This window comes from Saimiri boliviensis, chromosome 3 (assembly GCF_048565385.1).
Source record: "Saimiri boliviensis isolate mSaiBol1 chromosome 3, mSaiBol1.pri, whole genome shotgun sequence".
NCBI lineage: Eukaryota > Metazoa > Chordata > Mammalia > Primates > Cebidae > Saimiri > Saimiri boliviensis.
The window spans coordinates 165,348,075-165,373,810 of record NC_133451.1 but is presented as its reverse complement, the minus strand read 5'-3'; the positions used below and the strand labels follow the sequence as shown (position 1 = coordinate 165,373,810).

The following is a 25,736-nucleotide window of genomic DNA, read 5'->3' as shown; positions in this document are numbered from 1 at the left end:
GGAATTTTTTGCAAGAAAATTTTCTAAAGAGGCAGGGTGGTATAGTGTAGAATAGGTTTTGAGAGTTGGACAGACCAGCTTTTAAACTCAAGCTCGTGATCTTAGGCAGGTTCTGTGCCTTATCTGAGTGTCAGTTTTCTCCATTTGTAAATTGAGGGGTTTGGAGTAGATGGTAGTTTAGTGTCATAATGCATTATGACACTCCCTGGATGTAAAGGAGAAGAAAAAAATGGAAGAAAAAGGAGGATAGGAAGAATTAGAAAAAGGAAAGGGAGAAAGAAAGTAAAGAAAAAGCCCTAAGCATCTTCTGGCCTCATTAGTTATTTTCAGTGGTCTTATGTTTTGTACCTGTTTGAATGACTTAAACTTAGGTAGTTAGTCAGTGTGTTCCCATGATGTTCTTAGAAACAGTGCTATAAAGCAGACTAATGTTGGTTGTGAAGTGCACTGCATTTTCTTATTGGAACAGTTTTATAATTTATGACTAAAGACTGAGTAAATTATCAATTTGGTTAGCAGTGTGACTTAGAGGGAAAGCTGAAACAACTGTGAAACTCCAAGGATTTAAAGTGGTAGGATTAAAATAAAAAATATGTGAAACAAACCTGAATTTAATGGGAAAGAATAAGTAACAGAGGGAGATTTAACTTAGGTGCCCAGAAATACATCTGCTAGAGATGGAGTCTCTTAGTGTCAAACTCACAAATCTGGTCAAGATGCCTTAACTACCCCTATAGGCCGGTGGCCATTTACAAGCACTCCACTTAAACATAGCACAACTGGTGAACAATGAAAACACCTCCTAAAGAGCACTTGTTTCAAACACCTGTAGTTAAAGGCTGTATCAGAACCAAAGCTTAGCAATCTGTCAGTGGGAAGGCAAAAATGGACTAACAGCAGTTATTTAAAGCAGCCTCAGTGTCCTACATTTTTGAAGACTACATAGCACTTGCTCATTGTTACTTATAAAGGTAGCAATAACTTCTTAAAAGTTATTTCCTCAGTGCAAAGCAGGGATTTCTGAAAGCAATAAAGGGTGGAAAAAAGAGATGATCCTCGAGGTGTTTACAAACAAAACTAAGCTCAACCCTGAAATTAATAAACACTGTTCACCTCTATCAAGGGTGTATAGGATGATAATTATGTCTCCTAGATTTCACAGGTTATTCTTCTTCAATTCAACTAATCAAATACTTCTTGAGCACCTATAATATACCAGAAGTCATTAATGTTGCCTCCAAATATTAAGATTACCATGACTCTTTGAAAAAACAGTTATTCTAACCTTAGAGGTAATTCTAAGATCAGGGTAATGATTGTGACTGCTTGCACCTGTAGAATTGACTAAAATGGGTTACTGGGGCCCATCCCGAGAGTTTCTGATTCAGTAGGTCTGAGCTGGTGCCTGAGAATGCTAACAAGCTCCCAGGTAATGCTGAGGCTGGTGCTAATGCTGCTGATCTGAGGACCACACTTTGAGAGCTATTGACTTAGGGCATTGCTTCCTAAACCTCATTATGCATCTGTTCCACCTGGGAAACTACACACACACTCACTCACTCATGCTCACACTCACATTCCTACTCATAGTTAATTGTTTAAGGGAGTTAGGGAGCTGGAGGCAGGATCTATAGTTTTCCAAGTGATTTTGAAGCAGCCAGTCCTGCACTTGCCTGTGAGTGGGCATTGGATTCACTGATTTAGGCAAGTGCTTCTCCGATCTATGTAAGAATCGTTAGTAGAGCTTGTGAAAACACAGTTGTGAGATCTATCCTGCTGATTCCTGTAGGTCCAGAAGATCCATATGGGGCCCAAAATTTGCATTTCTAACAAGCTTGCAGGTGTGTCAGTGCTGCTGGTCCAAGAACTGTACTTTGAGAATCACTGATCTAGGGCAATCAATTACCCAGTTTTTGGAGATTCTCTGTAACTGATTTAAATAACTGGATTAAATTTAGGGAATGGAATTCTTTGACTATTTCTAATAGTGTTGTTTCCTCCCACAGGTTTTTTTGTGATAGTAATGTGCTCTTCCAAATTATTATTTAACTTTCCCACTCAAGGGAAAATGAACGTCTAAGTTTGTTTTGCAGTTATATATAATGGTACTAAATAAAACTTAAAGGTGGCAAATAATTCTGAAAAAAAAAAAAAAAAAAAAAAAAGAAAAAGGCACAAGTAAGACAGTTAATTAACTATTAAGAATACAGGAAAGAACACAGACGTGTATTTCCTAGTTAAGATTGTGGACCTGCATGTTGTTTGTGCTTTTTATATGTTGTCTGATGATTTTCCCTCTTCCTGGACTGCCGCATAGTGAAGTGAGCTCTGTACTTTTTAAAAAAAGTTGTGCACATATGTCCTGTAATGGCATGAATTGAAGTGATTCAGAATTTCTTAGAACATAGTGAGTTAGGCTTCCTGATTGTTTCTGTAATCTAAAGGTTATTATTTGTAGGATACGAATACAAAACCTCTGTAGTATTTATGTAGCTTGTACGTGCCTTTTCAGAGGATGGAAAGTTTACAGTCCATACTTTGTTAAGAGTCATGCTGCATCTTTTGCAGTGTGCTTACTCTCAACATCTTTAATTTTTTATTCCAGGTTACTAAATATTTTCCATATTTTTTAACTTTGTTCCCATAATGAATATGAAAGTTGGAAGTACTACATGCAATAGGTACTGTTGCTTTCAACACTTAGATCTCCCATTATCTGAGCAGATATAACATTTGGTGTTTGTGATTGGGTGTGAAACTTATTTTCAAAAGTTATATTTTCTTTATAGTTAATTTTTCAGCTAGAGTGTGGTTTGATATGTCGTGACTTGTCCAAAGATCTAATGTTTTATAGTTCACCTTTTTAAAGCAAAGAGCAGCTGTATGCTGACATGTTTTATCTCAAATGGACAAGCTGTTTACAAGCTAGACTCTAACACATCCTGACATTTAATGTTTATGTTTGTATTCCTCCTGGGATTAAACTGCCTTTCTAATTAATTAGTTGCGTAGCCTTTTATTAATTCCCTCAAAATTTATAATGTTTTAAATTAACAACATACATAAGCATACTGCATTTTTTGGAAAACATGAATTGTTAATTATGTAGCAGTGACATGAGTTTTATACACTCTGTTGAATGTTAGAAGATGCTTAGCAACAATGTTTTCCAAATATAGGGATTTATTATAAACTTATCCTTCTAAGGCTGCCTGTACCATTTCAGGAGAGTGAATATAAATAGATCATGATTTCTTCAAGAAGTGGACTTAGTCATACTGTTTACAGTGAAAGGAAGTATTTGCTTTGCATCTCTAAGAATTGTCTTTAGCATCCTTGTTAATTACACATCATTTCAACATGTTCTTACCAAATTCTCAGGCCTTATTACAGTAGCATAACAGAACAGGAAGAATTAAACCTCATACTTAAATAATTATTTTGTTATTATAGCACTTAAATCCATCTAGTAACAATTCTGAATCTAATAATTGTAACTTTTTTTGAGATGGAAAATTTTATCTCTTGTCCAGTGTTCTGAGATATTTTTAGCTCATTAGTTTCTCTACCCCCAACTAGCTTACTTTAACAGGAATTTATGGAGCATCTGCTATGTATGTAATAGTCCAACTCTTATGAAAGGTTCTTTTTCTAATATTTTTTACTATTTTTTTCAATTCTGCCGATGTTTTCTAAGTTAGAATTAAAACATTGATACTATAAAAATTTAATATTTTAAAATAAAATCCAGGGAAATAATGGGATTTATTACAGAATTTATGATGAGCTCTACATTCAAATGCTAGCATTATACTTTATCACCTGATAAACATTGAACAAGCCATTCAACCTCCTGGGTTTTATATCCTCACTAGCTAAATAGGGATAACACTATGGTTTTAAGAGTTCTTATGAGGTTTAGTAATATGGCCTGGCAGCGGTAGTGATGGTTTATATAGTCCCTTGATAACTGTTACTTCATTTCTCATTTTCTTCTTTAGCATCTGGAAAACTGATATTTAAACATTTTCTAAAAATTGTATTTTATGTATATTTCTGCATTTCTCTGATAGAAGCTTATTCGGATTTTGGTAATTTTTCTCATATCTTATGAAGTGTTCTTTGTTATCATAATATAAGAGATAGGGAAATCTGGCAGAATCCTTTGCTTCGCTAAAGTATTGATTTTTACTGAATCTGAATCAGTAAAAATGTTGCCCATCAATAAGAATATGCAGACTGGAGATATGGCTTGTTTTTGGGTAGCCTCCTTGACAGATTTTCTTTCTTTTTGAGACAGAGTCTTATTCTTTTTGCCCAGGCCATAGTACAGTGGCGCAATCTTGGCTTACTACAACCTCTGCCTCCTGGGTTCAAGTGATTCTTCTGCCTCAGTCTCTTGAGTAGCTGGAATTACAGGCATGCACTACAACCCCTGTCTAATTTTTGTATTTTTAATAGAAATAAGGTTTCACCATGTTGGCCAGGCTGGTCCTGAATTCCTGACCTCAAGTGATCTGCCTGCTTTGGCCTCCCAAAGTGCTGCAATTACAGGCATGAGCCACCATGCCTGGCTGACAGATTTTCGTGCTGAACTTGGGTCATCTCAGATGTGAGTTCACTATAGGCATGTAATAGAGCACAGCAGTAGGAGTAGAAATTAAATTGATGTCTATGTCATAAAATCAGTCTAATGCAGTGGTCTCCAACCTTTTTGGCACCAGGGACAGTTTTGTGGAAGACAGTTTTTTTCGTGGACCTGGGGTGAGAGGGTGGGGATGGTATCGGGATGAAACTGTTCCACCTCGGATCATCAGGCATTGGATTATAATAAGGAACAGGCAACCTAGTTCCCTCATGTGCACAAGTCACAGTGGATTTCACACTCCTATGAGAATTAATGCCACTGCTGATCTGACAAGAGATGGAGCTCAGGCAGCAATGTTTGCTTGCCTGCTGCCCACCTCCTGCTATGAAGCCCAGTTCCTAACAGGCTGGTACTAGCCCATGGCCCTTTGGTTGGAGACCCCTGCTCTAATTAATGCATTTTATAAGGGACATATTATTGTAGCTAGATAAATAAGCAGTAATTATGCAGCATATTTCATAAGGCAGTGAATTTTCTCCTCTGTTTTGTAATTCTGAAATGTAGTTATAGAATATTATATTTGTGATATTGGAATTTGTCCTACTGCATAAATATTATGGGTATTATATAGAGATGGAATTATTTTCGTCAGTGAAGTGGATGTTTTAATATTACTTTTGCTACTCATTTGAGATGACTGGAACTGAATGGTTTATTTTGGAGAAAGAGGTGGTAGTTTCAATTCTGTTTATACTCTAAATGATATATACTATTTACTTTGCTAGTGGAAAATTTTCTGGGTTATTTTCCCAAGACTATAAAAGTATAAAATTTGAGGAAAGATTTTCTTTCTAATTAAAACAATCACAAAAATAAAACCAGGCTAACTAAAAGTTATTTCTAAGAGTTTTTCTTGATTCTTTTTTCTCTTAGTCTTTTCTTATCAAATCCTGTCAGCTCTGTTTTCAAACTTATTCAGAATTTGACCTCTTTAAAAAATTAACTGCTTTCACTGCTGTGCTACAGTTTACACCATCATCAGCTCTTGTCTGGACTATTGAAAAACTTTCTTCCTGTCTACTTTTTCTTTTCTGCCTCTTGTCTCTCTGTATTTTTTTATATTGCCTAACTTGTAGGACTTTGAATTATAGGTTTTGAAGAAGAGAATGGGTTTAGGTTAGAGATACGAACTTGGGAGTTGTTAGTAGTTAATATGATGAAGCTGTAGAAAGAATGAAATCACTGACCAGGCGCGGTGGTTCACACCTGTAGTCCCAGCACTTTGGGAGGCTGGGGCAGGCAGATAACGAAGTCAGGAGATTGAGACCATCCTGGCTAAGATGGTGAAACCCCGCCTCTACTAAAAATACAAAAAAATTAGCCAGGCATAGTGGCACACACCGGTAGCTCCAGCTACTCAGGAGGCTGAGGCAGGAGAATTGCTTGAACCCGGGAGGTGGAGGTTGCAGTGAGCCGAGATTGCGCCACTGCACTCCAGCCTGGGAGATAGAGTGAGATTCCATCTCAAAAACAAACAAACCAACCCCCAGAAATAATGAAATCACTAACAGAAGGTGAGTAGAGTTCCTTCATTCATTGAGCCAGGCACTGCTCAATGGGGCTACCTCGATGAGTAAGACAGACTTGGGTTCTCTCCTCATGAAGCTTAAGACCCACAGGGAAATGTAACCAGCATATAAGATGTATGTACAATACAGTATGTTGGGTGTTATGTGATTTCAGAATGCTAATAGGGAAGAGAGGTCTTGGGGAATACCATCATTCAAAGGTTGGGTTGTTAGAAAAGATTTGGTATAGGAAACTGAGGACTGGCTAGAGAGATGGGAAGAGAACCCAAAGAAATGGTGACTTAGATGAAATGAGGTAAGCATTCAGTGAGGAAATCATGTGGTACTGGTTCATGTTCATTGAATACTTGGATTATGTCAACCACTGTTTGAAGCACTGTGTGTGTACTAACACATTTCTACCTCACAGCAACTCTCTGAGGTTTTCTTTGTTTTGTAGTTGAGGAAACTTATGTCAGATTAAGGAACTTTCCCAAGATCACCCAAGTAATAAATAGTGGAACCAGGATCAACAGTGTTGATCACAGTGGAGATCGCAGTTACATAAAGTGCTTAGTTTCCTGCTTGGGAGGTCATGGGAGCCTGGAAGAGAGAAGTTCTAGTGGTGACTTGTTCCTAGCTGCTGGATTGCAATAAATTGAAGGGTGATTGAGAATTGAAGAAGCAGATACAGTGATTGTCGATTTCTTTTTTAGTTTTAATGGTGTATTATTATTAATATTCAGAGTTTTTATGCTTTCCATAAAAGAGAGATAAATATAGTTAGTCCTCCCTCCTTGTCATCTCTCTCTACCTCCAGTAAAAAAACAAATCTAACTATATTTCTTTATTTTTTTCTGGTTACTCTCCTCTTAACCTGGGCCCTGACTTAGTCTACCCAGCTGTGGATCTTCAACCTCTCTTGACGTAAGAGTTATGTTTTATCATCACCTTAAAAAAAAAAAAAAAAGAAATTCAGTATTTTAATAAGGTTGCTAAGCCAGGTAGGTAAATAATTTAATATGAAAAATTTGGAAACAGAAAGTGTATTTAGGGCAGTTTGAAACCTAGGATTGGTGAAGTGAATTATCTTGATGTTTTAGTACTATAGGTTGGTACAAAAGTAATTGCGGCTGGGCATGTTGGCTCATACCGGTAATTCCAGCACTCTGGGAGGCTGAAATGGTTGGATCACTTGTGGTCAGGAGTTTGAGACCAGTGTGGCCAACATGGCGAAACCCCATCTCTACTAAAAATGCAAAAATTAGCCAGGTGTGGTGGCATGTGCTTATGGTTCCAGCTACTTGGGAGGCTGAGGCACGAGAATTACTTGAACCCAGAAGGAAGAGATTGCAGTCAGCCAAGATCATGCCACTGCATTCGAGCCTGGGCAACAGAGCAAGACTCTGTCTCAAAAAAAAGTAATTGCAGAAACCCCAATTAGAATATAATAATAGAATTCCCCTTCAGAGATAATTTAGTACATTCCCTTATTTCACAGATGAGGAGAGACTATGTGATAGATCTAAACTTAAGCAGTTAGTGAGAAATAAGGCTTGGTGCAAGATTCAGGTTTGGAGACAAATGTGCCTTCTACAGTGCCATTAGTTTTAAAAGCAACTTTTGAAAGTGATAGAGGGTTTGGAATAGACCTGGCTTCTTTGATTGATTTAAGTTATAGCAGTCACTTGTAATATAAATAAGGTGAGAACTACAATAACCTTTGAGGATATTCTATTTGATTTTTAAAAAATTTATGTGTTAATGGGCAGGAAAAATGGTACTTTCCTAGTGATACAGCAGGTGATACTTACCACCTTGTCTATACTCAATACAGAGTTGAAGGAGAATAAAGACTCCAAATAAACAAATTTTCCAGAGTTCTGATATTTTGAGGAAAGTACATTTTAAAAAAAGAAGACTTAGAATTTTTGTTGTATTTGCTTTGTCTTCATATTTGTGAGTATATTCACAAATTTTATGCTCAGCTTTTAGAATTTAAATATGAGATCCAGATGTCCATGTTTTATGTTACCTCTTCATGTAATTAACTTTCTGTAGGCAGGTAGTAATTCTAAAAAACACTGTTAACTTCTCTGATCAGTTTAAGTTTCCAGTGAAGGAGCTTAACTGCAATCTCAAAAATAACTTATAACTCAGCAAGCATTGAATATAAAATTTTAGGATTTTATAAACATGGGTCAAGATGATGTTTGTTGATTGCATCTGGAACAGATTTTTTGAAGAGCATGGGTTTAGAATAATTGCACTTGTCCAGAATTGGTTATATTGAAATACTGATGTGGAGTTTGAGGGGGAACAAGCCATATACATGTCATACATTGGAAACAGTGTGTTGACATTTGGCTCCCTAAAGCATTTTGCCTTTTCTTCTCTTCAATGTATCTTGTTTTCCAATCTTAAACATTTTAAGAGGATTGGAAAATAAAATAATGAAAATGACACATCTTTTGTTGAATTAGCCACACTGTTTATTTCAAAATTATGTTTCTTTAAAGAATATAGCAGTGTCGCTTCTATATTTGCTTACATTTAAAAAAATTAACTCCAAAGTTAGTGGGAAGAGGAAATGTTGATGACTTACTTTCAACCATATTCCTTGGTGTACATGTGTCCATTTGTTCTTCTAGTTAATTGTCTTCAGGTTTCTAAAAATATATGTATTTTTAAAAATTTAATCATATAGATTCCAGTATGGCCTTATTAGAAGTGGTTGATGGCCAATAATTTAAACTTAGCATAATAGAATTTTGTTATTTAAATTTAAATAAATAAAAAATACATTTTAATCTTTTCATTTAGCAAATGAAGCCAGTTTTCATTTAGTAATGGATGGCTAGAAGGGTTAAGTCTTATTTGAAGTTGTGCCTGAGCTAGTGGAAGACTTAGAACCCTAGAGGATTGGTGGCATTAATGTTATAGCTCCAGGGACCTTTAATTTCTGTAAGCTCTTGTTAATATATTTAACACTTAATTCATAAAAATTCTGTTTTTCAACTTACATGTTATTTTCAAGAATAGCATTTGTTGTGTAAAATAGGATACGTTTATATACAGTCTAGAATCAGTATTTCGGAGTGGGAAAGAATCTGAAGGCCTGTGGCAGGAGTCTCCAGGATCTATTATGTTTTTATAGCTTTTGCAAATCAGTAAACTGTTGTTCGTTTCTCCTTTCTAACAATCCACCATACTTTATGTCTTCACATACCTACCAACGAATTTAATAGAGTTGGATTTAGGTTTATTTAAACATGGTCTTTCATATGTATAAAACTGAACTTTGGAGACTTAGGATTTTATCTTTTATTATTCTACAGGGCCTCCTAGTCTCTAAAGTGCTATGTTCCTCGTCCCTATTTATATGCTGTTCTCCCTGCTTGGAATACTCTGCTGTCTCTTTGGCTCCAATTTCCACTTTATCAGGTTAACATCAATTTATTTTTCAGGGCTAACTACTTGAACTTAGACGTATGTTTCAGTTTTTCTTCATTTGTGAAATAAAGAAATGTATGAAATGATTTCTGTGAGAGTTGTCTAGGTCAACTAATCCTTCCCGAAACCGAGTTTGTGTTCCTGACATGTGTGTTTGTGCCACTTTGTTCTTTCCATGTCACGGAAGTTGGCATAGTTTATAATAATTACCCGTTATCATGTGTCTCCCCTATTAGACTGTTACCGCTATGAGAGATTGATCTGCTTTCTTGTGTATCCTGACATGTAAGAGCTCAGTACATTTGTTTAATAAAGTAATTATTACGAGGTTCTTGTTGAACATTTTGAATGCATAGATGAGTTAATATTGAAAAGAGTGCCTATGAAAGAGTAACCCTTATGGTCAATGAATAATATCTTCTCAGTGGCTTTATGATATAATAATACTTTAATAATTGTTTTGCTTTAACATGAATTGTAACTGAATTGGCAAGAAGTATAAGAACAGTGGTTCCATTACTGAGAACTGCTTTTTAAAAATATTTTCAAAATCAGCTTGGTGCATTCGCTCACACCTATAATCCCAGCACTTTGGGAGGCCAGGCCAGGAGAATTACTTGAGGCCAGGAGTTTGAGACCGGCCTGGGCAATGCAGCAAGTCTCTGTCTCTACAAGAAATAAAATTAGCCAGTGGTGGTGGTGTGTGCCTGTAGTCCTAGCTACTGGGGAGGCTGAGATGGGAGGATTGCTTGAGCCTAGGAGTTGAGACTGTAGTCAGCTGTGATCATGCTACTGGTTTTCAGACTGGGTAATAGAGCCAAGACCCTGTCTCTTAAAAATAAGAATCAAAATAATGGCATGCAAAAAATGCGTTACCTCTCCTCATGTTTTGTTTTTGCTCTTAACTCACCTTGCCTCTCATACCAAACATAGCCATTTGTATAAAATGTTTTGGCAAGTTAAAACTCTGTGAGTTCTGTAAATCATGTAATCTATATTTTGTATTCTGGTATATTTTACACGCTAGTCAGCTTATATCAATATGTCTTGCAATGATTCCGAGCCTAATTAGGATTTCTATATAGAAAATTCCCCAAACCCTTTTTATTATTATTTTTAAAGAGACAGGGTTTTGCAGTATTGTCCAGACTGGTCTTAAACTTCTGTCCTCAAGTGATCCTCTCACCTTGGCCTTCTAAAGTGCTGGGATTATAGGTGTGAGTCACTGTGTCCAGCCCTAAAACCTTTTTTATGGATTGATTTTCCTAGATCATCATGGTTTTAATTATTCTGATTAAAAAGTACTCTAGAAATATTTTCCTGTTTTAGTGATAAAATATTAAGGAATAAACTTCATTGTATAAATGCAAATTCTTAGAACTGAGTTTTTTCACCCTATTAAAATTTTTTAAAATTAATACTTTATTTTTAGAGCAGTTTTAGGTTTACAGAAGAACTGAGCAGAAAGTATAGATAATTTTCATATAACTTCCCCTTTTCCCAGCTTCTCCCATTATGACTGTCTTGCATTAGCATGATACTTTGTTATAACTGATGAACTAATACTGATATAGTGATACTTCATTTTAAACTGCAGTTTATAATTTCTAAAACTACCATTCCTCAATGTTATTTAAACCAGCTTCTGTGTTGTTGCTTTGTTGATAGTTTTTTCCCTTTCCCCTCACTTTTTACATACTCTTTTTTTAAAAAATAAACTTCTTTCTTGAAGCATTACATACGTACATAAGAGAGCATAAGCTAAAAGATCCTTGCGTTTTCCAAAGTGAACACACTTGTGTAACCACCACTCAGATCAAGATACAGAGCCTTGCTAGCTTCTGATTCTTCTCTCAGACCCTCTTCCAGTCACTATGTGCTCACCTCAACCAAAAATGCAACCACTTTCCTGGCTTCTAATGCCAAAGATCAGTTCTGCCTGTTTTGTCCTCTCTTTTACTTGTTTTATGGTTTGAGAGTTTCATCATTTTATTCTGTATAGCAGGAATTCATTTTTATTGCTGAATTTGATTGTGTAAGTATTATGAGTAATGCCATGAACATTTTTGCCCATGCCTTTTAGTGCACAAATATATGCATTCTGTTTATTATTTATCTAAAAGTGGAATTATTGGGTTATAGGATTCTTTTTACTAATACTGCCAAAACTTTTTTGTAGTGATTTTACCAATTTACTCTTTTACCTGTTGTGTGTGAAAATTCTAGTTTCTTCTCGAGGGCGCTGACATTGAAGTTTATAATAGTATTTCATTTTAGTTCCCTAATGACTCAGACTGAGTACCTTTTTATATTTGAATTGACTATTTAGATGTCTTTCTTTGTGATGTGCCTGTCAGGTATTTATTGAATTTTTCTGTAGGATTACTTTTTAAAAATATATTGATTTGTAGAAGTTATTAATATAGCTTGGTGGTGAGGCCTTTGTTAGATATGTGTATTTTAAATATCTTCTACTCTGTGGCTTGCATTTTTATTCTCTGTAGTATCTTTTGAGGAACAGAAAGTTTGTAATTATGTACTTATTATAATATATACTGATATAATGGATCCAGTTCATCATTCTTTTCTTCATGGCTGGTGATTTCTGTAGCTAGCTTAAGAAATCTTGGTCAAATATACTGTTAGGAATATTTTCTTTTTAGATGAAGTTTTGCTCTTGTTGCCCAGGCTGGAGTGCAATGGCACAGTCTCAGCTCACCACAACCTCTGCCTCCCAGGTTCAAGCGATTCTCCTGCCTCAGCCTCCCAAGTAGCTGAGATTACAGGCATGTGCCACCACGCCCAGCTAATTTTGCATTTTTAGTAGAGATGGGGTTTTACCATGTTTGTCAGGCTGGTCTCCTGACCTCAGGTGATCCGCCCACCTCAGCCTCTCAAAGTGCTGGGATCACAGGTGTGAGTCAGCCCACCTGGCCTACTGTTAGGAATATTTTCTCTTATCTTCTTGATACTTCTATTGTTTTTCCTTTCATGTTGCTATTTTTAATGGCTTCACATTTTTTAATATAGATATGTTATACCAGTACCAGTCATTGAAATGACCATCCATTCTACCTTGCTTCAGTGTTACCGTCGTTATACATAAATCAAGGGTTTGTGTTCATTTTGGATTCTCTGCTCTGCCTCATTGGTCTGTTTATCTTTGTTCACAATACTGAAATGTCTTTAATACTTTCAGCCTTATTAAAAGTCTTAATTTGTGGATGGCAAGTGCTATTTTAAAAGAAAAAAAAAATCAAAATTTTCTTGACTTTTGTTGGCCTTTCGTATTTCCGTAGAAGTTTTAAAATCAGTATGTCAGGTTCTCCTTTCTCCCTGCGCAGTGAACTGGTTTGCATTTGGATTGGAATCATTAGTCGTTCAATCGGTTTGGAGAGATTTGGGAAGTTAATGCCTTGTAATCCATGAACTTTATAGATCCCTTCATTTATTTTAGATTTTCTTTAATTTCCCTCAGGATAGTTTTGTAGTTTTATGTGATGAAGTCTTGCATACTTTTCGTTAGATTTATTCTTAGGTATTTTGGTTTTCTGAATGCCCTTATGAATGGCATTTTGTACAATTTCACTTGTAATTATTTTATGTTAGTATAGTCACGGATGGCATAACAATGTTTCAGTCAAGAATGGACAGTCTGTACTACAGTGACCCTGTAAGATTATAGTGGAGCTATTGTGATTTTTTTCCTCAACCATGGGTATTTAGAAATGAATTAACTGATTTTCAAATATTTGTGTATTTCTTAATTTTTTTTGTTACTGATTTTGTTACTCATTTTCCTGAGGTCAGAGAACTACACTTTTAGGTTTCAATCCTTGAGTTACATGGAGAGTTGCTTTGTGTCCCAGCAGAGGGTTAGTTTTGGTAGATAGTCCAGGTATGCTGGAAAATATAAGTATTTTACTATTTTGATGTTGTATTTTAATATATAACAGTTAGGGTAGGTGAGTTAATTTTGTTTTTCATGTCTTCTAATAAGGGAAGGATGTTAAGACCTGCAAGCAAGGTTGTAGATTTGTCTGTTTCTCCATTTACTTCTGTTTAATTTTGTTTTACATACTTTGAATTTTATTATCAGGCATCTGTTAATTTAGAATTTTGTCTATTCTTGGTGAATTGACCCTTCTGTTACCCTGCGTGTCTAGTGATGCGTCTTGCTTAATGCCTATTTGATAGAAAGTATAGGTGCACTGTTATACTTCCATGTGTATTTCCTTCTGTGTATATTTGCATAGCATTCCTTTTATTCTTTCATGTTCAACCTTCCTATTTTCTTATATTTCAGATACATCTCTTATATGCAGTGTGAATTTGGGTTTTTGAAATTTTATTTAAATTCATTAAATTTATTTTTTAAATTCACTTTTTTATTCAATTACTTAATATATTTAGGGTAATATCTTAAAATACATAGGTTTAATCTACTTTCTTATTTGCCCCACTTGTATTTTTTTTCTTTTTGGCATTTTTGGAATAGTCAAGTGTTTTTATTATTTCATCCTCTTCCCATTATCTTTTTAGTTATACATTTTAACTTGGCCTTTAGTAAATATCCTATATATTAGTTTGTCTCCTTGGCTTATTAGGGACAAGCATGCACCGCAGACATTGCAAGACATACTTGGGAATACTGATTCTCTTTACTTCAAAAACATTATTACTCTTATTTTATATAATCATCCATTTATATTTATTTATGTGTGTTGTGGGTCTCTGAGATCACCCACAGGTATGGTGCCTCACTAGGAGGAGGCAGGAGACTTAGCATGTAGTAGTACTCATGGCTATGTTTTATTATAGTCAGCAAAAGTAAGTGATTGTATGTAGTCTACTATCTTTACTTGGCCAGAATGCCTCTACTTAAAATCTCTGTTTTTCAGTTCTTGATTTAGTATACTCAGTGGTGGCCCATTTTCATCTTTTAATTGTCAGGTTTTTTTGGAAATAGTCAATAGAATTTTGTATTTCTGTCTAGAGACTAAAATGAATGATAAAGCAAGGCTTTAAGACTTACTTTCTATGCATGATTTATAATATAACTTAAGCAATTAAAAAGAGAAAATCTGAAAATTATTTTTAGAACTGAATGCATCATTGGTAAACACATGTTTACTTATTATTTGGGCACATTAAGTTGTGTTATGCTTACTACAGAATCATTCTTTTTACTGTACTTTTTTTGGAGACAGGGTCTCACCTGTCACCCAAGCTGAGTGGCTGAGTCCAGTGGCTTGATCATGGCTTATTGCTCCGTCTCCTGGGCTCAAGCGAGCTTCATGTGTAGCTAGGACTACAGGCATAACACCTGGCTAATTTTGATTTATTTTATAGAGATGGGGTGACATTATGTTGCCCAGGCTAGTCTCGGACTCCTGTATATAAGCTATCTGCCTGTCTCAGCCTCCCAAAGTGTTGGGATTACAGGTGTGAGCTACTGTGTCTGGCTTGTACTTGACTATTTTTTAACTTTTGAAAAATTCCGTGTCTCTCTTGCCTTTGTTTTTCTTCCAGTGAATTACTATTTTCTTGCTATGCTCAGAGGAGTGGAGATTTTATCCAGCTTAAATTCCGTAGCTTGTATTAGAAATAATAGAGATTTTGTTGTTTTATAAACACATTTATATTATAACATTGTATATACTTTTTAAAACCACATATTGCCTGCGTTTTCCACATCCCTTCCTTAAATGAAAATAACGCCTCATTTATTGTCAAATTTTATGTTTACATGATATAAAAAATGTGCCATGAAAATTACTAGACCACTTTCCCCGTTTCAGTTTTTCTGTCTCGGTAGTGATGTATCTGGTCCAAATTAGAAATATTGGCAGGTATTGTGAAATACTAGATGTCATTGAAGTATTTTGATTACTTCCATTTATGTTAGATATTTTAGGAACAGCTTAAATTTTTTCAGACCACAAGGTACTGTTTGATACAACATAGCACTGCATAGGTACACCTCACCTTATGATAGGGTTATGTCTTGAAAAAACTCATGAGTCAAAAATATGCATGTGGCTGACTTGGAACTGTGGCTTGCTGCAGCTGCTCAGCATTGCAAGAAAATTATTGAATTAATACTGCTTTTGTACCATTGTGAAGTTGAAAACTCTTAAGTTGAATTGTAAGTCAGGTACTATCTTTATCACTGAGTATTTTTTAATGCTTCTGCGCCATTTAACTCATGAATATGTTGAGTAAATCACCCTAATTTATCATCGCCTTAGTCCGGTTCGTGCTGCCATAACGAAATACCACATACTTGGTAATTTACAAAAAAAAGGGAAATTAATTTCTCGCAGTTCTGGAAGCTGGAAAGTCCAAGATCAAGGTGCTGGCAGGTTTGGCCTCAGTCTCTCTGCATCCAAGATGGTGCCTTGAATGCTGTATTCTCTAAGGAGAGGAACATTGTGTCCTCACATAGCAGAAGAATACGATAGAGTGAGCCTACTCTTGCAAGCCCCTTTTATAGCTGCATGAATCCATTCATCAGGGTGGAGACACCTCTCATTAGGCCTCACCTCCCAACAGTGTGTCGTTAGGGATTAAGTTTTAACATGAGTTTTGGAGGAGACAAAATCATTCAAACCATAGCAAACATAAACATGCTGAGAATTGTAAAGGGTCTGAGATTTTACTCTACTTGCTGGGTAACAAATTTTGTGAGTACCTGCAGCAGAGTCAAAGGACAGAATATTACAGCAACATAATTAGCTAGAGTAGCAGCATTCGTACCAGTTCCTTAGCCTCAGTTTTCACAGAGTGATAGAGGGCTACCTGACCCCATATAAGGTTGCATCAGAGTAGGGGAGCCTTGAATTATAGAACCTGAATCTTTTATAATGAACAGTAAGCATGTCTATCCTTTGCTGAAGAGAGACACTTTGTTTTCCTGCATACAAACATCTTTCAAAAGATAGTCTTGAACAGAGACAGTCAGTGATTCTACTCTCAAGCAGAAATGCAAGAGATGTGAAGAAACATCTTTCAGCATTGTGGAAGGCAGAAAAAGCAAATGAGTATTTGTAACATGGCCTAAGTAAGTGACTTACTGGCTTTAGGAAGCAGGGGATCTATTTTTGGAGTGTCTTTGTACTATTCACTGCTTTTTCTTGGTAGTGAAAGATACTCAACCCTCTGTCTTGGGGACTTTTGTATCTTCTTTCCTTTTATTTATGCTTCTGTTTATGTATAACAGTTCAAATAAGTGAAAACAAGTAAAATGATGGAGTGGTATCATTTTAATTTAGTAAAAATGTATTGAGACATAGGGTTTTGAACAAGAAAGGTTAAAAACTCAGGGGAGCTAGCTGGTGTTCCAGGACGACTTTAAATATTGAGACTGGCTTTCTAAGAAATCTCTGAGATTAAACTTCTTCAAAGTAGAACTTCATTAAACACCTTTAAGACAAAGAGCCTATAGTGACTGTCTTCTAGACTAAAGGTTATCACAGATCAAAGGTTCTGAATCTCACAACAAAGAACTTAGTATTTAACTTTTCAAGTCAGCATGGTATCTTTGAATTTATTTTGTATCTCTCTAAATTTTACTTTGTTGACTTATCTGCATGGCTCCTTTAGTACCTTCTTTTTTTTTTTTTTGAAACAGAGTCTTGCTCTGTCGCCCAGGCTGGAATGATGCAGTGGTGCAATCTCAGCTCACTGCAACCTCCACCTCCCAGGTTCAAAGCTATTCTCCTGCCTCAGCCTCCTGAGTAGCTGGGATTACAGTTGTCTACCACCATGCCCAGTTAATTTTTTGTATTTTTAGTAGAGACAGAGTTCTACTATGTTGGCCATGCTGATCTCGAACTCCTGATCTTGTGATCTGCCCCTCGGCCTCCCAAAGTGCTAGGGTTACAGGTGCGAGCCACCATGCCCAGCCTCTTTTTTTCTTTTTAAAAATTTTACATTAAGTTCTGGGGTACATGTGCAGAACGTGCACATTTGTTACGTATGTATACACATATCATGGTGGTTTGCTGCACCTATCAACCTGTCGTCTACATTAGGTATTTCTTCTAATGCTATCCCTCCTCTAGCCCCCCAAACCCCAACAGGCCCTGGTGTGTGATGTTCCCTTCCCTGTGTCCATGTGTGCTCATTGTTCAACTCCCACTTATGAGTGAGAACATGTGGTGTTTGGTTTTCTGTCCTTGTGTTAGTTTGCTGAGAATAATGGTTTCTAGCTTCATCCATGTCCCTGCAAAGGACATGAACTCATCCTTTTTTAAGGCTTTGTAGTATTCCATGGTGTATTTATACCACATTTTCTTTATCCAGCCTATCATTGATGGGCATTTTGGTTGGTTCCAAGTCTTTGCTATTGTGAATGGTGCCACAGTAAAATACTGTGCATATGTCTTTATAGTAGAATGATTTATAATCCTTTGGGTATATACCTAGTAATGAGATTGCTGGGTCAAATGGTATTTCTAGTTCTAGATCCTTGAGGAATCTCCACACTGTCTTCCACAATGGCTAAACTAATTTACAATCTCATCAACAGTGTAAAAGCATTCCTGTTTCTTCACATCCTTTCTAGCATCTGTAGTTTCCTGACTTTTTAATGATTGCCATTCTAACTGGCATGAGATAGTATCTCAGTGTGGTTTTGATTTGCATTTCTCTAATGACCAGTGATGATGAGCTTTTTTCCATGTGTTTGTTGGCTGCATAAATGTCTTCTTTTGAGAAATGTCTATTCATATCCTTCTCCCACTTTGTGTTGGGGTTGTTTTCTTTTTCTTGTAAATTTATTTGAGTTCATTGGAAATTCTGAATATTAGCCCATTGTCAAATGGATAGATTGCAAAAATTTTCTCCCATACTGTAGGTTGCCTGTTCACTCATGATAGCTTCTTTTGCTGTGCAGAAGCTCTTTAGTTTAATTAGATCCCATTTGTCTATTTCGGCTTTTGTTGCCATTGCTTTTGGTGTTTTCAGTCATGAAGTCTTTTCACATGCCTATGTCCTGAATGGTATTTCTTAGGTTTTCTGCTAGGGTTTTTATGGTTTTAGGTCTTACATTTAAGTCATTAATCCATCTGGACTTAATTTTTATATAAGGTGTAAATAAAGGTTGGTTACACCTTACACCTTATACAAAAATAGCCATATGCAGTTTCAGCTTTCTGCATATGGCTAGCCAGTTTTCCCAACATCATTTATTAAATAGGGAATCCTTTCCTTACTATTCGTTTTTGTCAGGTTTGTCAGAGATCAGATGGTTGTAGATGTGTGACATTCTTTCTGAGACTGTCTCTTCTGTTCCATTGGTCTGTGTGTCTGTTTGGTACCAGTACCATGCTTTTTTTGTTTCTGTAGCTTTGTAGTATAGTTTGAAACTGGGTAGCATGATGCTTCCAGCTTTGTTTTTTTCGCTTGGAATTATCTTGGCCAAGCTGGCTCTTTTTTGGTTCCATATGAAATTTACAGTAGTTTTTTCCAGTTCTGTTAAGAAAGTCAATGGTAGCATGATGGGGATAGCATTGAATCTGTAAATTCCTTTGGGTAGTATGGCCATTTTCACAATATTGATTCTTACTATTCATGAGGATGGAATGTTTTTCCATTTGTTTGTGTCCTCTCTTATTCTTTTGAGCAGTGGTTTATAGTTCTCCTTGAAGAGATCCTTCACATTCCTTGTAAGTTGTATTCCTAGGTATTTATTCTCTTTGTAGCAGTTCACTCATGATTTGGCTCTCTGTTTGTGTGTTATTGGTGTATAGGAATGTTTGTGATTTTTGCACACTGATTTTATATCCTGAGACTTTGCTGAAGTTGCTTATCAGCTTAAGGAGATAAATTTTATTCTGTGTCTTCCTATTTTTTCTCTGCCTCTTAAAACCATCATTTCTTTTTATGCTATTCAACTGATGGGCCTTCCTAAAGTTGAGCTTTCTACACTTATTCCTCTATCCCTGACCCCTCACTAACTTCCCCTTATGGATCTCTCCATTGCTGTAATATCAAACCTCATGTGTATGCTCATCGCTTTGAAGTTTGCTTTGCTCTTGTATTCCAGAACCACATTTCCAACTGCCACGTGAATATTTCCTTTCAGGTGTTTTTCCAGTACCTTAAAACTTTGTAATTCTAGTTTGAATGTATTTACCAAAAGGTCAGGGGCAAAAGCATGTTTTAACTTTAATATATCACTCTTTTAAAAGAAGTTCCTCAAACAAATTACTTTGATAAACCTTTATGGCTTTTTTTTATGGGTGTTGTTTTGTAAATTCTATTTTATATTTATAAATTATACTTATATTAAATATTTGTCATATTTTCATTGCCAAAACTAAGTGCTTGGATTTTTGCATTCATCCTTCACATTCTTCCATCTCCTTCCCTACCTTTCATCCATTCCCCTACAGGGACAAAATGTTTTAAATGCTGTAATCTTGCATGGGGTTTGGGTTTTTAATTATTTTTATTATTTTTATTGGTGATGATTCTGTCATTGGATCCTTAGGGTGTCAATTTTCCATCCAGAAACCTCTGTGGCCAGTAGCACCTCTGCCTGAGTTTTGCTCGGGCGCACTGGGCTTGTTCTGCCCACTCTACCCGGCAGGCTACACTCAGCTTATGCTCTTGGCCTGGATCCTACCTGCCAAGGGTGAGCCAGGCACAGAGCAGCGAAGGGGGTGTGAGCAAACCCAGGGTATGGCTGCTGTGCACAACCAGGCATGCTGGCTACAGCAGGGAGGGCAGCTCCAGGTGTAGGCACAGGTGCTGCCTTCATGTGAGGATGTGGCTGGACCAGGCGTACTATAGGTGGCATGGCTTCTACTGGGGGAACCAGGGAATGTGGTGGTACCCAGAAGCTTGGAGATGCTGGAAACAGCAGAGCCCAAAAGAGAGTGTCACAGCTTTGGTAGGGGGAGCCCTTGTGTTTGGGCTTCCCGAAGGGCTACAGTTCCACTTTTTTTTTTTTTTTTTGAGACGGAGTTTCGCTCTTGTTACCCAGGCTGGAGTGCAATGGCGCGATCTCGGCTCACCGCAACCTCCGCCTCCTGGGTTCAGGCAATTCTCCTGCCTCAGCCTCCTGAGTAGCTGGGATTACAGGCACCCGCCACCATGCCCAGCTAATTTTTTGCATTTTTAGTAGAGACGGGGTTTCACCATGTTGACCAGGATGGTCTCGATCTCTTGACCTCATGATCCACCCGCCTCGGCCTCCCAAAGTGCTGGGATTACAGGCTTGAGCCACCGCGCCCGGCCCAGTTCCACTTTTTCTTGTCGCTCACAATGTAGTGACCAAGGGGCCTGTTAAAGCCCTGTTTGCATTACAGCTCTTTCAGTCCCACCATTCGGCTATTCCTGAGTTTTTGTCTAGTGTCCAGGAAGAATTAGTTATGTGGACAGTTGGGAGTGTGAGTAAGGCAGGGAGGAGCTTCATTGAGCAACAGAACAGTCCTCAGGAGACCCAAAGTGGGTAAAATCCTTCTGCAATCAGGTTGTCCTGTTAAGTGTTCAGGTGTCAGCAGAGAGGAGACCTGGGTGGATAGCTCCTGTCCACAGGCAGCTCATCCTCACAAGTATCTAGCTATCACTGGAGAGGAAACCTGGAGTGGGTAGCTTCTTTCTGCAGGTAGATCATCCCGATGAGTGTCCTGCTCTCAGTGGAGAGGAGACCCAGAGTAAGTAGCTCCTTTCTGAAGGCAGGTTTTCCCAAGAAGTGTCCAGCTCTCAGTGGAGAGGAGACCTGGAATGAGTAGCTTCTATTCACAGGCTGGTCATCCTGACTAGTGTCCAGCTCTCAGCAGAGAGGATACTCAGAGTGGGTAGCTCCTATCCTCAAGCTGGGCATCCCAAAGAATGTCCAGCTCTCAGCGGCAAGGAGACCCAGAGTGGGTAGCTCCTTTCCATAGGCAGTGTGTCCCAACAAGCATCCAGCACTCAGTGGAGAGGAGACCCAGAGTGGGTAGCTCTGTCTCACAGCTGGTAGTCCTGATGTCCCCATGATTCTGGCTGAGTCGGATTTTTATGAGCTTCAGAAGGGAGGAAGTGCATGCTGATTGGTCCATGGATGGCCATGGGCAGGCCCAGAAAAAGCACTGTAAGTTCTAGCTCTGGGCTGCAGACTTCACACAGCACTGACAGCCTGGCTCACATGCTTCAGGCCATCCCTGACTGGAAGGTGGAGCTTCACCAGGGTCTCAACCCGTTTTGCCCAAGAGCCTTTCTGCCTGCTGCCATCAATCATGTCATCCATGACTCCCAGGCTGTTTGTGCTCAGGGGTGCTTGCATGACTGTGCTGAGCCACCCTCTGCTACTCTTCAGCCTCCCTCCTGTGCTCATTGGCACCCAGAGTCTGGAGGAGGCCAAGGTGGCAGGGAGCTGGCATGTCAGCGCTGCCTTGAATGTGTGAACACCTAGGTGGGTTGTGACAATGGCTCAGCTCAGCCTCAACTTTGGTCTGAAATCTGAGCAGGCAAAAAGTTTTTCTGGGATTGGGGAGAGTCCAGGGAGTAGAAGCAGGCACTTCAGAGCCTGCTGGATAGGGGATGCTTCCTGGGTTCCCAAGATTGCAGGGGTGCCTGGGTCCATAGCTGTGGCTGGCTGGCTGCAGCTGTGCCTAGAAGGGTGGGGCTCCTGCCCCACCAACTTGGAAAAGAGCAGGATTCCTTCCTGTTCCTGGCTCCCACTGGCTTCATGGAGTACACAGTCCTGGCCATGCCTCCCCAACTGCAGCTGGTTTCTTCACAGTGGCTGCTTCAGACGGGCCACCGGTGCCATTAATTCAGTCTCTGATTATGAAGGAAAAGACAAATCTTGTGTTACGTTCCTCTCTTTGCAGGTCTCTGTGCCTTGCGGAGAATCCTGAAAAAACAACCTAATCTCCCTGATGACAAGGTAGCTGGACTGGTGAAGATTACTCTGAATGATTTCTTGCAGGGAATGAATGATATCAGACCCAGTGCCATGAGGGAAGTAGCAATTGATGTCCCAAACGTAAGTCATTTATACCCACACTAGGTACACTGTTTGAATTAAACTCTGAAAAAACCTCAGAGTCCAGGGAGACCGACTTCTTAGGCTAAACTTTAAAAAAACGTATTTCTTAATTGAATTTTTTATTGAGATAGCTGTAGATTCAGTGCAGTTATATGAAGTAAAATAGGGAGATTCTGTGTATCCTGTTACTTGGTTTCTTCCATTGGCAACGTCTTGCAAAGCTATAGTACAAGCTGGGTGCAGTGGCTCATGCCTGTAATCCCAGCACTTTGGGAGGCCAAGGTGGGCAGATCACTTGAGCCCAGGAGTTTGAGACCACCCTGGGCAACATGGTAAAACCCTATCTCTACAAAAAGCACAAAAATTAGTTGGGTGTGGTGGTGCACACCTGTAGTCCCAGCCGCAGCTGAGGTGAGAGGATCATCTGAGACATGGGGAATGTTTAGGCTACAGTGAGCCATGATTGTGCCACTGCACTTCAGCCTGGGTGACAGAGCGAGACCCTCTCTCAAAAACAAAACACCCAAAAACTATTTTACAATACCACAGGCAGGATATTCCTACAATCCATTGATCTTACTCAGATTTTTTCAGTTTCACTTGTGTATGTATTTATTTAGTTTTATACAATTTTGTCTCATGAAAAGGTTTGTTTATTTATCATGGATACTGAGTAGTTTCATCACCACAAAGATCCCTCATGTTGTCTTTTATAATCACACCCACCTCATTTCTGCCCTTATTTCTAAATTTTTATTTCAGAAAGTTTATATAAATTGAATCATACAGTATACAATCTTTTGCAATTAGCTTTTTTTCACATATGAGTGAGATCATTTGTCTTTCTCCGTACCTTAACTTATTTCACTAGGCATAATGTTCCCCAGATTCATCCATGTTATTGCAAATGACAGTATTTTCTTCTTTTTATAATGTCAGATAATATTTTATGATACCACATTTGTTTATACCATTATACCCCATTTTCTTTCTCTGTTCATCTGTTCACGAACACTTATATTGATTCCGTGTCTTGGCTGTTGTGAATAATGCTGCAGTGAACATGAGAGTGCAGATACCTCTTGGAGATACTAATTTCATTTCTTTTAGATATGTACCCAGTAGTGGGATTGCTGAATCATATGGTAACTTTATTTTGAGGAACCGCCATACTATTTTCCATAATGTCTGTACACTTTAGATTCCCACCAACAGTGTACAAGGGTTCCTTTTTCTCCATATCCTTGGCAACACTTAATCTTTCATCTTTTTGATAATGGCCTTCCTAACAGATGTGAGGTGATATCTCATTGTAGTTTTGATTTGCATTATCCTGATGATTAGTGGTGTTGAACATTTTTTCATATACCAGTTGGCCATTTGTATGTCTTCTTTTAACAAATGTTACTGAGATCATTTGCCCATTTTCAATCAAGTTGTTTTTTTTGCTTTTGAGTTGTTTCAGTTTCTTAATATATATTTTAGTGTTTTGGATATTAACCCCTTATCTCATATATGGTTCAGAAATGTTTTCTCCCATTCCATAGGTTGTTTCTTTACTCTATTTCCTTTGCTGTGCAGAGCTTTTTAGTTTGATGCACTCCTGTTTGTCAATTTTTGCTTTTCTTGCCTGTGATGTTGGAGTATATCCAAAAATGCATTGCCCTGTCATAAAGCTTTTCCTTATGTTTTCTTCTAGTAGTTTTACAATTTTAAGTCTTATGTTTAAATATTTAATCCATTTTGAATTTAATTTTTTGTCTGTGGTAGTAGAAAACTGGCCATTTTCATTCATGTGGACATACAGTTTATCATGTGGATATCATGTGGACATATAGTTTATTTATTAAAGAGACACCATTTATTAAAGAGACTGTGCTTTCATCATCGTGTGTTCTTTGGGACCTTTATAGATCAGTTGACTGGACATGCATGGATTTATTTCTGGGCTCTGTATTCTCTTTCATTTATTTATGTTTGTTTTTATGCCAGTATCATGCTATCTTGATTATAATGGCTTTGTATTATATTTTGAAATCAGATAGTGTGATGCCTACAGTTTTGTTTTATTCTTAGATTACTTTGGCTATTTGGTGACTTTTATGTTTCCTTATGAATTTTAGGGTTGTTTTATCTGTTTTAGGGGAAAATGCCATTGGAATTTTGGTAGGGGTTACATTGAATCTGTAGACAATTTTGGGTAGTATGGATATTTTAGTAGTGTTAGTTTTTATAATCCACAAACATTAGATATTATTATATATATTTGTGTCTTCTGTTTGTCAGTATTTTGTAGTGCGAACATTAGATATTATATATATTCGTGTCTTCTGTTTATTTTGTCAGTATTTTGTAGTTTTCAGTGTACAGATCTTTTACCATCTTGGTTAATTTGTTTCTGTGTATTTAAAAATACTATTGTAAATGAGATTTTCTTTCTTTAATTTTTTGGATAGATAGAACTGCTACTGACTTTTTTTGTTGTTGATTTTGTACCCTGACAATTTACTGAATTCATTTATTGGTTGTAATAGGTTTTTTTGTGGAATATTTAGGGTTTCCTTTATTAAGATTATGTCTTCTGTAAACAGACAATTTTTTTTCTTTTTCAATTTGGATGCCTTTTATTTCTTTTTCTGGTCTAATTTCCCTGGCTAGGACTTTCAGTACTATATTAAATAGAAGTGGTGAGGGCGAGCATTTTATCTTGCTCTTCATCTTAGAGGAAAAGCTTTTAGCTTTTCATTGCTGCATATGATATTAGCTGTGAGCTTTTCATATATAGTGTTACGATGTTGAGGTACATTCTTTCTATTCCTAAATGTATTGAGAGTTTTTATCATTAAAGGATGTTGAATTTTGTCCAGTGTTTTTTCTGCATCTATTGAGATGATTACATGATTTTTATTCTTTGTCATTTTAAGGTGGTGTGCATGTGTCAAACCAGCAGCCTTGCATCTTAGGGATGAATCTCACTGGATCATGGTGTATGATCCTTTTAATGTGCTATTGAATTTGGTTTGAAAATGTTTTTTTGAGAATATGTCCATCTATGTTCACCAGGGATATTGGCCTGTAATTTTCTATTCTTACAGCCTTCTTGTATCACATTAATGCTGGCCTCATAAAGTAAGCTTGGAAG

The 25,736-nt window shown here is 37.4% G+C and overlaps 1 protein-coding gene across 4 annotated transcripts in view; it reads left to right on the top strand.

The window, feature by feature from the left end:
* The window catches only part of AFG2A (AFG2 AAA ATPase homolog A), a 327,555-nt gene that overhangs the window by 31,403 nt on the left and 270,416 nt on the right, over positions 1-25,736 (top strand). For all 4 annotated transcript variants that reach the window (XM_074396932.1, XM_039479102.2, XM_039479101.2 and 1 more), the window contains exon 10: positions 22,437-22,591. In XM_074396932.1, the coding sequence (XP_074253033.1) occupies positions 22,437-22,591 (155 nt within the window). The remainder of the gene's footprint in view (positions 1-22,436; positions 22,592-25,736) is intronic.